Source organism: Trichosurus vulpecula, chromosome 3 (genome assembly GCF_011100635.1).
Source record: "Trichosurus vulpecula isolate mTriVul1 chromosome 3, mTriVul1.pri, whole genome shotgun sequence".
NCBI classification, from domain to species: Eukaryota; Metazoa; Chordata; class Mammalia; order Diprotodontia; family Phalangeridae; genus Trichosurus; species Trichosurus vulpecula.
In genome coordinates, this window is record NC_050575.1 from 209,995,588 (window position 1) to 210,007,967 (window position 12,380).

At 44.3% G+C, this 12,380-nt stretch overlaps 1 protein-coding gene across 5 annotated transcripts in view; it reads right to left on the reverse strand.

Moving 5' to 3' along the window:
* The window catches only part of OTOF (otoferlin), a 175,145-nt gene that overhangs the window by 37,545 nt on the left and 125,220 nt on the right, over positions 1-12,380 (reverse strand). For all 5 annotated transcript variants that reach the window (XM_036750429.1, XM_036750426.1, XM_036750428.1 and 2 more), the window contains 10 exons: positions 9,257-9,416; positions 8,479-8,665; positions 7,106-7,292; positions 5,344-5,567; positions 4,517-4,625; positions 3,549-3,726; positions 3,139-3,259; positions 2,383-2,483; positions 1,996-2,086; positions 1,413-1,529 (listed from right to left, as the gene is read on the reverse strand). In XM_036750429.1, the coding sequence (XP_036606324.1) occupies positions 1,413-1,529; positions 1,996-2,086; positions 2,383-2,483; positions 3,139-3,259; positions 3,549-3,726; positions 4,517-4,625; positions 5,344-5,567; positions 7,106-7,292; positions 8,479-8,665; positions 9,257-9,416 (1,475 nt within the window). The remainder of the gene's footprint in view (positions 1-1,412; positions 1,530-1,995; positions 2,087-2,382; positions 2,484-3,138; positions 3,260-3,548; positions 3,727-4,516; positions 4,626-5,343; positions 5,568-7,105; positions 7,293-8,478; positions 8,666-9,256; positions 9,417-12,380) is intronic.

The following is a 12,380-nucleotide window of genomic DNA, read 5'->3' on the forward strand; positions in this document are numbered from 1 at the left end:
TCTACTATGTGCCAGGCACTGTGCTAAGTACTGTGAGTGTACAAGGGAAGGCAACAGTCCTTGACCTCAAGGAACTCACAATCTTGACTTATTTCACAGAATTGCAGAATCTCAGAGTTGGAAGGGATCATAGCATCCATTTATTCCAATCCATATCTGAAAAAGGATCCTCTCTACTATGTCTATGACAATTATATCTCCAACCTCTGCTCAAAGACTTCTAATGATGGAGACCACCCACCACCTCTCAAGACAGCCAGTTCCACTTTGGGATCATTCTAATCATGAGGGAGCACTTCCTGACATCACACCTAAATTTGTCTTCTTGTAACTTCTACCCACTGCTTTTCATTCTACCATCTGAGGTCATATTGTGCTTAAGTGCTGGTAAAGTCCTTTTCAAAAGCCCAATCTCTTATTTAAGGGTGCACTACAGAGAACAAAGGCAGGGGGGTGTCTCTGCCAAGACTGAACATGATCTGGTGGCATTAGGAGAGAGGTTAGAAAGAACTGGCATGTAGAGAAAGAACTGATAAATAGAAGTATGTAAAGAATAATTTTACATATATACATATATATATGTATGTATAAATCTATTTGTGTCTAATGGTAGCCATCTCTAGGGAAGGGGTGGGGAGGGGAAGAAAAAAAGGGAAAAAAAGAAATTTACATGATAACTTTGTTGTATATTTGGAGGGAATAGTAAGTTTTACATGGTAGATTTGCAGTTTCATATGTGATCATCATTTTTATTGTACTGTATCATGGAAATGCTTGTTTTGTTCCATGAATTGAAAATAAATTTGTTTCACAAAAAAAGGAAAAGAAAAATGAAAGGGCTGCCGCTCAACCCTTTGGGCAAACTGTACAGTGAAGCCCAAGTAACAGTCAAGTAAAAAATAGAAAAAGAAGAAATATTCCAGATCAGGGGAGGGCTAGGGGGTGAATGTTGGAGCTCCCTTCCTGCCCAGAATCTGCTTCCTGAGAAAGCATCCCCCGATAAGTACTTTGAAAGTAACTAAACTAATGTGAATATACAAATTCTGGCATGTTTGGTTAAGAAATTTTCGTTTTGTTATTTCTGGCATGTATGTCTCATCTTTCCAACTAGACTATAAGCTCTCTGGACTCATGGGATCATAATTTTGGAGGTGGAAGGGACCTTAGAGGTCATTTAGTCCGATTTATTCATTTAACATATGAGGAAACTGAGGTCCAGGGAAGTTAATTTAACTTGCCCAAGGTCACCCAATTTGAACACCAGTTCTGTCATTTACTCTCATTGTGACCCTTCCTAGAGGATGGGAATGCCATTTGTGGAATCTTACTCCCATACTTGGTCCAGGACCTAGAGTAGTGCTTGTCTGGGAATACCTTCAATACTTGTCTAATGGACTCCCCAGATCTTTTACCTCATCTGCCAGAAATCGAAGCTTCTGGAGGAAGTTCTGCACCAGCTTCAGCTTGTCCCGAACAGTGTGCCTCTTCACCTGAGCCCGCAGCGCCTTTGCCTGCTGCCCCATGCTCTCCTGTGCGTGGCAAAAGATGGGCAGAGGACAGGACGGGCCCCAGAGGCCAGGGAGGGGGATAGGCACAATGGGAAAGGATCAGGAAGAATCCTGAGTAGGAGTCTGGGGAAGGTTAAGCTCAGGTAGAGACTCCAGTGTCTGTGGGACTGATCCTGGGAAGGGGCAGCTGTGAGAATCCCAGAGAAGGACAGAATCCTTCTCTGAGCCTGCTGGCCTTAGATGGGGCCTGACACCCTTACAACTGCAGACAATTTCCCCCCTTCATTAGTTCCTTCCTCTCCCCTGGGACTGATGCCCTCAGAGTTTCTCCTTTTTTTTACATTCTGACCAGTTGTCACATCCAGTTCCTTCTTTGCTTTTCTCTCAAGGCTTCCCATTTCCCCCTCTCCAGACCCTCTTCTTTAATTGCTCATGCCCCACTCCACCCCATCACCTCCCCAGACCTTGGACAACTTTCTGCCCTCACCAGCTCCCTCATGCAGGACTTGAGTCTCTCCCTGTCAAGCCTTGTCCGAGATGATTGGCTCTGGTCCTTGTCAGCGAGTGAGAGAAATCGACTGCAAGAGACAAAGCCAGGACCTGGCTGGGTCTGAGCAAACTTTCTTGGGGCTAGTCCCACTCCTACTGCCCATGTCTATCTTGAGTCTACATGGATGTCTCACTATCTGTCTTTCCATGCCTCATCCCAGCTTCATGTTGCCCAGCCTTGTCCTCTGTATCCATCCTCACTTCTTTCAGCCTCTTTCCCATTTCTCTTCTTTTGACTTCCCCACCTCATCCCCACTTCCCATTCCACTCCTTTGGCTCCCTCACTCCTAAATGTACTCCCTCCTCCCCCTGTTCCTTGGCTCACAAGCAGCCACAGCTGAGTTCCTCCAGAACACCTCTGAGCCGACGCTCTGGGTAAGACTTCTCTGTCTTGATCATCTCTTGTACATCGTTCAGACCCTCCTCCTGAGCAAGGGGTTTTAGGGGAGAAAGCAGGACAAGAGATTTAAGTTATAGTCTTTATACCTTTCACATCTTTGCCGACTGGATGGCAAGATAAGTTGGGATGTTTGTCAAGTGAATGAATCAAAATTATGGACCCCAAGCTAATATCTGTTGTTGTCTATGATAATATTGACTGAACTCCCCTCCCTGTTGAGGCTTTCCACCGTTCCAGTATCTGAAGATACCAAGAAAGGATGGTCTCCCCCCAGTCCCAAGTTCCTCTCCATCTAGTGCTTTTTTCCTGCTTTGGGGAATGGAAGGATAGGATAGGACTAGAGGCATCTCTGTGAATCCAGTGACCTGTCTTGCCATACTGGTCACGGTATGGTGGCATCAGGGTGTTGTAATCATGCTGTTTTAGTGAGCATGTTTCAGAAAGAAGATCAAAGATCTCAGAGCTAAAAAGGATCTTGGAAACCATCTAGACCAATCCCATCATTTTATAGATTAAGAGAAAGGTGGAAGTGACTTGCCCAAGGTCCCCGAATGAATTAGGGGTCACTAGGACTAGAACTAGGGTCACTAGGACTAGAACTAGGGTCACCTGACTACCACATTGGTCTTCTTTTCACTTCCCTTCCAGCTTCCCTCCCTGCCCCCCATCAAGGGCACTGACCAGCTTGTCTGCAATATGGTCCATGATATTGGCATTGTAGAGGCGGCGACGCTGATCCTGCCACCAGCTCTTGATGTAGATACAGGGCTTGCGGTCCAAGTAGGGTAGATGGAAGTAGTTCCTGGGGTATGGGGCAGAAGTAAGGGGATGAGCTGAGGAGGAGGCTGAGAAGAGGGATGGAAAGGAGGTAGGATGGTCCAATCTGCTGTGCCAGTAAGAAGCACAGTGAAGGCAGGGTGGCATTAGTGTGGGATAGGTAGGTTCTGGGATGTGCATGGGATGTATACAGAGGGCAGGGAGTTGGCTAGTGGCTGGTAAGAAGCCTCTGTGCAGTGTTCCCTCACACCACTAACATTTAGCCCCCTACTAATCTATTTTTCTCTCTTCTATTCCCCTGTTCTAGGCCTTACCTGTCTGTGATTTGGGGCCGCATTGGAGGTGAGGAGGAGACAGACACCAGATCTCCACCCTCATCTCCTTCATCATCACTGGAATTTTGGATCAAGTCCACTTCTTCCTCATCCCCACTCTCCTTCTTCCTTGGACGTTGTGGTCGAGACATCCCATCTACCTGGTTGCCGTAGTTCCCTGGGAGCAGAATGAGGACACTGATTGTTTCCTTCATGTGAGGGGATGAGAAGGTACTGAATTTGTTCCATGGATGGCTATCATCACTCTAGACCAAGGTTTCCACCCTCCCAGATCACGTTGGGATTTAGGGTGGAGAAAGAGAGAGAGAGAGAGAGAGAGAGAGAGAGAGAGAGAGAGAGAGAGAGAGAGAGAGAGAGAGAGAGAGAGAGAGACGGAGAGACAGAGAGACAGAGAGACAGAGAGAGAGAGAGAGATCGCACTGAGGAGAAAAGAGGAGAGGGAAGAAAGGATGCTAGGTGAGTGGTTTCATCAGTTTAGTAGCAGAGCAGCATTGAATGAGAATCTGAGCCTGCTTTTCCTTCTCTCTCCTTCCCACTTGCTCTCCTCTCTTTTTTTCTTCCTTTTTCTCCCTCCCTTACCCCCTCTCTCACTCCCAAATACTAACATCATTCCCGATTCTCCCCAGAAGCCCATCTTGAAGGCCAAGGTTCAGTTCTAGTCTGATATGTCCCTGTTTCTATGTAATCACCTTCCCACCCCTTGACTAGGACTTCAACCTTTTTAAAAGGAGAAATCCTTTCCCTCCCTGGTGCTCTAGTGATGACTTAGCTTTCCTGTTCACCTGGAAAACCAAACTCCTTCACCTTTTGGGTATGTGTTTATGTGTGTGTAAGTGTATATAAAGGGGAAGGAAGAAGACAGAATGGTAAGGGGGGTTGGACTGGTATGTAGGGTTCAGAGATAGGGGGTCAGGAGCTATTGATCCAACCATGGATGCCGCACTGACCTATGGTGACTTCAAAGGTGATAGGCTTGTCTCCATTCTTCCGGTCGATCATGGAGGCCTCCAGGAAGGCCCCAAAAAGAAAGAATTCTTCCATTTTCCCTGTGCAGCTCTGGTGGGGAGGTAGGGTGAGGGATTGCTGAGTCACAGACTGGGCAGAGAAGTTCTGGGACTTCTCCCTCTAGCTTCTTACGGGCCCTCTAGCTTCACACTGGGGGTATTTCCCTTTACCCTCTAAAACTTGACAGGCAGGATTCTGAGATTTCTACCTGGACCTCCAAGGTTTACAGAGTTTTGGGGCTGAGTTCTTTCCCCAGAACAACAGAGACAGCTACAGCTCATAATGGCAAGGTAGGGTTTAGGATTTCTGGTGAGAAACTCCCACTTGGATTTGTCAGCAGTTAACCACCATCTTATTGAGGTGAGCTATACTCTCAATGGCCTCTGGACAGAGGACAGATAAAGCTCAGGATGTGGAAGAGTCATCTGGCAAAGGGATGCCAGTTTTCCATCTGGAGGCCCTGGTGTGATTTATGGGACTGTCACTGGGGCTCCAGGAGGGGACACCCTTGGGGACCGATACCATGCTAGTCTTGGACAGAAGGATATGTAACTCTGACCTAGACATACCCTAAGACCCAGTAGGTGGTTAACATATGGCCCTGCTAGGCTAAGATGTGCAAGAAGTAGTGCTTGGGATGCTGAGTGGGTAAAGTCCCATCTCTAGGACATGAAAGGAGGGAGAGACTTGGTTGAGATGGGGCTAAAATGGGGTGAGACTTTAGGATATAGTGGGGTTCCAACCTAGAGGCCTGGCCAACTGGACTCACATCAGAAACAGGCGTGGCTTGTTCCACCTGCACCTCAGTGGAGCTGGTCAGCTCAGGGTTGGAGGTGTCCAGTATTTCCACAGCTAGACTCAGCATCAGGCGGGCTCGGAAAGAGACACCTTCACCCAGCCCCTCATTCAGGTCCTGGTGCTCATCTAGCAGGGTGTAGTTTCGGGTGGAGCCATACATATTCACCCAGGCTGGGCCCAGAGTGGGCAGGAAGCCTGAAACAGGGGAAGCAAGGGTTTGGAGAAGAGTAGGAAGGGAAACCTTCCACAAAGCCCAATTGGGAAGGAGGCTTAATCTAGAATAGGGCTTGCTGTTCTCCCCATCACTTCATTCTTCCAACTCCCTAGCCTCCTCTGGCCTCTGTGCAAAGGAGAAGAGTTCACCCAGGAAGGGGAGGTTATTCTTTGTGAAGAAGTTACAGAGGCAGGGTGATATAATGGGGAAAGCCCTGGTCCTAGAGTCTGAGGACCTAGGTTCAAATCCCAGTCCTGCCGCTTACTACTTGGGGCAAATCACAGCTTTCCTGGACCTTAGTTTCTTCATTTGTAGATTGAAGGGGTTATACTAGAAAGCCTCTGAGGTCCCTTCCAGCCCTAAATCTGCAATCCTGTGGTCCCTTTCAGCTCTGAATACATAATCTTACGACAAGATGTGCCTGCTACAAAATAGGTTCTTAAAGGATTGTTGATTGGTTGATGTGTGTGTTGATTGTATGACTTAGAGGGGACAGGATTCAGGGTTTTCATATGTGAAAGGCGTATTTCTTGGGCGTATCTATTCTCTTCGGGAAACTGGGCAGGGAGGGGTTCAAGCTGAGTGTTCGGTAAAGCTCTCTGTTTTATGGCAGTGGGGATGGCCTGTAAGCTAATGAAATTTGAGCCCTGTCCTCAAGGAACTTACATACTGAGGGATAAGATATTAGATGAGATGAACTGTGGCATAGTGGGTAGAGATCTGGCCTCATAGTAAATAAAATCGGATATATTCAGAGTCAGGAAGGACCTGGGTTCAGGTCCTGCCTCTGACACATACTTGATGAAGGACCTTGGGCAAATCATTTAACCTCTCAGTGACCCCAGGAAACCCTGTAAAATTATGTTGCAAAAGTTACTCAATTTGCCTTTGTAGAAGGAGTTTATAAGATCATCTTTCCTTCATAGAAAATTCCCTGTATCAAAGAAATCATTGGTCTGGCTCCCCAAACTCCCCAAGATAAAGATAAACTGGGAATGGCACAGGTGAGGACAGTATTTTCTAGGGTAACCTCATAGAACAAAGGAATCTTAGAATTGGGAGAGACCTGAGGGTCATCTAGTCCAATTTATCTTCCAAGAGAGTTCTCCTGGCCATCCCTGTCATCTGGATTGCAGAGGGGTAGGGGTTAGAGGTAGTTAGGTGGGCTTCAGCCTCCTCTGAGTAGCTTGACAGCCATTCCATTCCTTGCCCTCTCAATATTGGTTTTTACCTTCTTTATTATTTTAAAAATTATTTATTTATTCATCTATTCATTTATGTATGTGTGTGTATATATACATACACAATACATATATGTGTATATGTACACACATGTATATACACATAATATGTGAATCAGGTTCTGCTGGCTAAACCTTTTCACCATAAGGGATCCAACTTGCTCACTCTGCCTTGAGAGCTCTTGGATGTGACTGCCCATCTACCACAAGGGTTTTATCTACTTCCCTCCTCGCTGCTCCTTATCTGCCATCAGTCTCTCCCAGTCTTTACCACTGACCTTTGTCTCCGTCATTGGAAATCTTTCGCAAGTCAATGAAATGGGTGCCAATGGCTACATCATTGACCTTGTCGGAGTCCCGGATCTGCACCTTCATGCGTTTGCAGAGTGGAGGGAACAGGTCTGTGAAGACGATTTGTTCATTCCACAAGGGCTCATAACTGCTCTTCTGCACAGATGTCTTGCCCTGTCCAGATGGGGGAATGATGGTGGGTCAGGGAAAGGAGAGAGAATATACTTTATATAAATTTCCTCACCACCTCCCCCCCTAGTTTTTATCCTGATTCTCCCTTATCTGTCCACTGTAGTCCCCCCCACCCTTTGAAGTTAGGGGATCTGACTATTGTGGTGTTTTGAGGTCTTTGCCACGTCCACTAGGGACTGTTTCCTTTTGTTGCTGCTGTCATCTCTGTATCCCTAGCACCAAGCACACTGCCTGGCACAGGGTAGGAGCTTAGTAAGTTCTTCCTGAATTGAGTTGAATGTCAAGGGTCCAATAAGTTCATATCTTTTCTGTGGGTTTTTGTGTCCTTTCGCCCTCCTTCTTCCAATCCCCCTTCCTCCTTGTGTTCTCATTTCCCTAGGCTCTCAAACTCTTGATTTTATTAATTCTCAGTCTCAACTCTGTAGCAGGAATTTTTAAACCTTTTTTTGTATCATGGCCACATTTTGCAGTTTGGTGAAGACTATGAACCCCTTCTCAGAACAATGTTTTTAAATGCATAAAATTTATATAGGATTCCAGAGGAAATGGATTATATTGAAACATGGTTATCAGAACATGCACATACATACATCTATGTCAATATCTACATCTATGTCTACATCAACATCGACATCTATACCTATACCTATATCTACATCTACATCTATATCTATATTGACATCTATATCTATATCTACATCGACTTCTATATCTGTATCTACATCGACATCTATATCTATATCTATATCTGTATCTACCAAGTTCATAGACCATGGGTTAAGAATATTTCCTCTAGAGAGAGGTTCCAAGTCCAAGGAATGAAAGATAAGACCTTGCTTCCCATCTGCCCTCCTCTGAGATCCTTGCTAGACTTATCATCTAAGCTTCAAACTTCTGTTTCCCATCTCCCCTTACTCCAACTATTAGTGTCTACCTTCTGAGGTTACCTCTCTGAGGTTGCCTCTATATACCACTGTATATAGCTTGTGTATTCATAGCTGTTTGCATCTCGTCTCCCCCATTAGACTAATGAGCTTCTTGAGGGAAGGAGGCCCTGTTTTTGCCTTTCTTTGTATCCCCAGCACAGTGTATGGCACATAGTAAATGCTTAATAAATATTTATTAACTGACAGAACTACTGATATCCTGAGCACCACCCCGCAGGTACCTTTTGGCCAGCAAAGAAGACTTGGACGTAGGGGTCGACGAGGTCCTTATTTTCGCCAATGAATGCCTTTTTCACATTGGCCATGAGGCTTGTGTTCATGCGAGGCAGCCCCTCTGCCCGGTATATCTTCACATAGAAACGGGCCCACTGGCGCTCGGCGGGCACCCCCTCGGGGAGCAGTAAGTTCCTGCCAGCACATCCAGCTGGGGACCTTGCAGCCAGGCTCCCCTTTTCCCCTCAGCTAGGACCTGTGTCTTTTTTTCTGCCTACCTTGCTCCAGATTCTTTGACTCCCTGTACCCAGGACCCAAATGTGTTTCAGCCCCTGTCAACCCTTCATTGTTCTCAGATTTAGGCATTTGTATGCCAAATAGATGCCCTCTATATTTCTGTTTGCCTTTAGATTTCTGCCCTCTGTCTATGGGCAGATGGAGTAAACATTCCCAGGCCCTTGTGTTCTTCCCCTTCTCCCTTTTCTATTCCCACTCAAGCATTAAAGGAAGCCTAGAATGAGAAGGAGAAGCAGCACATGCCTTTGGCTGCCTCTGGGAGATTAGTTGAGGCTCCTGAAAAAAATGCTTGTATCTTTGTGGAACCTTGGAACAGACAGTGACTATGTGGGACTGCTGAAGTAGATGGGATATCATGGGAGGCAAGACAGGGGCCATGTGGGGCTGCCGCTCTGAGGGAAAGTGTATTTCTGCTGGATCAGAGGCAGTAGGAAAGGAAGGGTTGGGATCAGGAAACCCGTGGGATTGGGATGAGATGGGAGTCCTCACCCCTCAATGTCATCCTCTTCGGTTTCATTGGCCTTGTGGGGGGTCTTGATGTTGTCTCCCTTGCCCACCACAGCGATGTCACACTTGACATAGCCCTTCAGCCCAGCTGAGATGTCATCTGGGTCTGACAGGATAGCCCACTTGTGATGGAACTGGTGTTCTGCAGATGGAGGTAAGGGATCTTGCTGCTGCACCCATTTCTCAGAATTCTAACTTACCCTTCTTCTGGGAGGGGTGTGAAAAGAATGGGAAGGGGAAAGCCCATTTAAGGAAAATACTATTAGCTCCTGGAACAAGCAGAGATTACTAGCTATGGAATGGTTACTGATTCATACTCCTAAACCCCTGTCTATCTCTTTACCATAATTCAAGTTGAGTTCATTCAGAGCTGGGAAGTCAGCTAAATTACCAGGTTAGAGGAAGTATGACTGTAAAGTAAAGGGATTTTAAAAAATAGTCAAACATAGAAAAATCCTTCAGTTGTTGTCTCCTTAATAATAGCTAGCATTTATGTAGCATTTTAAAGCTTCAGAAGCACTTTGTAAACATTATTTCATTCTCACAACAATCTTGGAAGGTAGGGGCTATTTTTATCCATATATTACAGTTGAGGAAACTGAGACAGACAAAGGCTATATGACTTGGCCAGGATCACACGGTTAGTAAGCATCTGAGGGTGGATTTGAACTCAGATCTTCCTGACTCGACACTCAGCATACTATCCACAATGCTGCATAAATACTTTCAAGCCACCGTTGCTCAAAGCATCCTTGGAATGACTTTTTAAGGAACTGTTTACAGGGCCAGTTCACAAACCACAGAAGAGAGTTAGTTTCATTATTCTGTTGCTATACCTCACATCTATGTAACTATTCCTCAGGGGATGTGGTCAACCTCCATTACCACCCCAGAATCACATAATCTGCATCTGTTCATGATGATGATCTCTACAGTATTGCTGTGAGCTGTGGTTGACCCCTCTGGCTCATCCTGTATCCTGGGAGTGCCTCAAAGGCCCTGAAAACCAGTGCTTCCAATATTTTTCCATTCTTCCTTAATGTTAGTGCCTTCCTTCTCCAATTATTTCCAGTATTTCCTGTACATTTTTGGTACCTAATTGTTTGCATATGACAAATATTGTAAGTTTGTGAGCTTCTCAAAGGCAGGGACTGGTTTTGCCTTTTTCTGTATACCTAGTGTTTAACACAGTGCCTGGCACTTAGTAGATGCTTGTTGACTTAATAATAGGTACTTAATAAATATACTTAATAGTAGGTACTTAATAAATAGTACTTATTAGGTACTTAATAGTAGGTACCTAATAATCTTGTTGACTTGACTCTGTTGCTATCTAATAGTCTTCCTTCCCAACGTATGTCTATAGGTCTATGTTAAGATACATATACAGAAACAAACCTATTTACAAATAGGGTAACCAATCTACACATTGGCAGATAATACCTGTCTGGGAGGGGCAGATAGGTGGCACAGAGTTCTGGGCCTGGAGGCAGGAAGACTCAACTTCCTAGCTCAAATCTGGCCTCAGACATTTACTAGCTCTGTGTGACCATGGGTAAGTCACTTAACCCTGTTTGCCTCAGTTTCCTCATCCGTAAAATGAGCTGGAGAAGGAAATGGCAAATCACTCTAGTATCTTTGTCAAGTAAACCCCAAATAGGGTCACAAAGAGTTGGACATGACTGATTAAACAACAACACCTGTCTGGGTACAGAAAAAAACATGGCTCAAGGCTTAAAAAAACCTAATAAAGTGAGACTTTTATCGATGTTATTGTTTCGGAAGTCAATGATTTTAAATCACTACATCGCTCTCTAAGAGAAGATTTGTGTTGGAGTTAGGAAGTGTCCCATTTAAGTTCTGTCTGTGACACATACTGTCTGTGTCTTTACAGGCTGTTAATTTCCCAGGCATCTCTCTAAAACTGTAATTTACAGAAGAGTTGTCCATCAAATTTACATGGGGAAGGTTGTCCACATGACAAAATCAGGTTTAGACAAAGCAAAAAAATGGAGTTTAATGAGAGAAAAACTGGATTAGGAGGCTGCTAGACTGGGAGTCAGGAAGACCCAGGTTCAAACCCTGCTGGCTGTGTGACAAATTCCCTAGGATTTCTGTGTTGTTGGAGGAAGCTCCGTTATGTGCCCTTATGGGCCTCAGAGTGACTGAAATAATTCAATAGTATTATACTTGTGTATGTGAGTATATTAATATGATAATAGCATACTAATAATAGCACAACAGCAACTTATGTCTTATTAATTAATTATTATTAATGTTATATAATAATATATTCATAGTATAATATATTATATATTATTAATACACATTCTATTATAATACTTATGATTATATGCACTAAAAATTAATACTAATAAATTATCTGTGCTATAGCCTATATGCTAAAGCTTAAAATTGCACCCTATATAATAAGGAAATGAGTGCTATCCGAGACAATTTAATTAATAAAACCGTTTCATTTTAAACAAATGTTTTTGGGGGGTGTTAATTTCTTTTTTAAAAAACTCATTACCTGTTGATCCAATAAAGGTAAGTCTTTTCATTAACTTACTTTGATCTTTTTTCATTTATACTTTTTTAAAATTAAATTTTATATTCAATTTCTAATACTCTGTCCCCTCCCCTCCCTTCCCCCACCCATTGATAAAGGAAAACAAAACCCATTACAAATATGTAGAGTCCGCATTAGTTTACTTTTAATTCACTGTTTTGAACTCTTAATAAAAGTATCTTTAAAATGAACTTTATTACATTTTAAAATCTACTATCAAGCTTCTCTCTGCATTTGGGGAAGTCTGACTGTCACAGGGGCCTTAATACAGGCACTGAGTAGTCTGCATCCCCCTGAGCTCCCTACACTTGCCAAATAATTCACACAAATCTGTGTTTGTTCTAACCAAAGGCTGCATGATTTTGTATAGCCTGGCCCTGACAATGCCCTCCCACCCCCTTTATCAGTGGTTTCTCACCTCCCTCCTGCCGTCTCACTTTTTCATGGTCACCCCAGTGGAGAAACTCAGTTTAGCAACTAATCCCTGTTAAATTGTGAACTGATCATTGGGGCCTTAACTGATTGTATGACTAT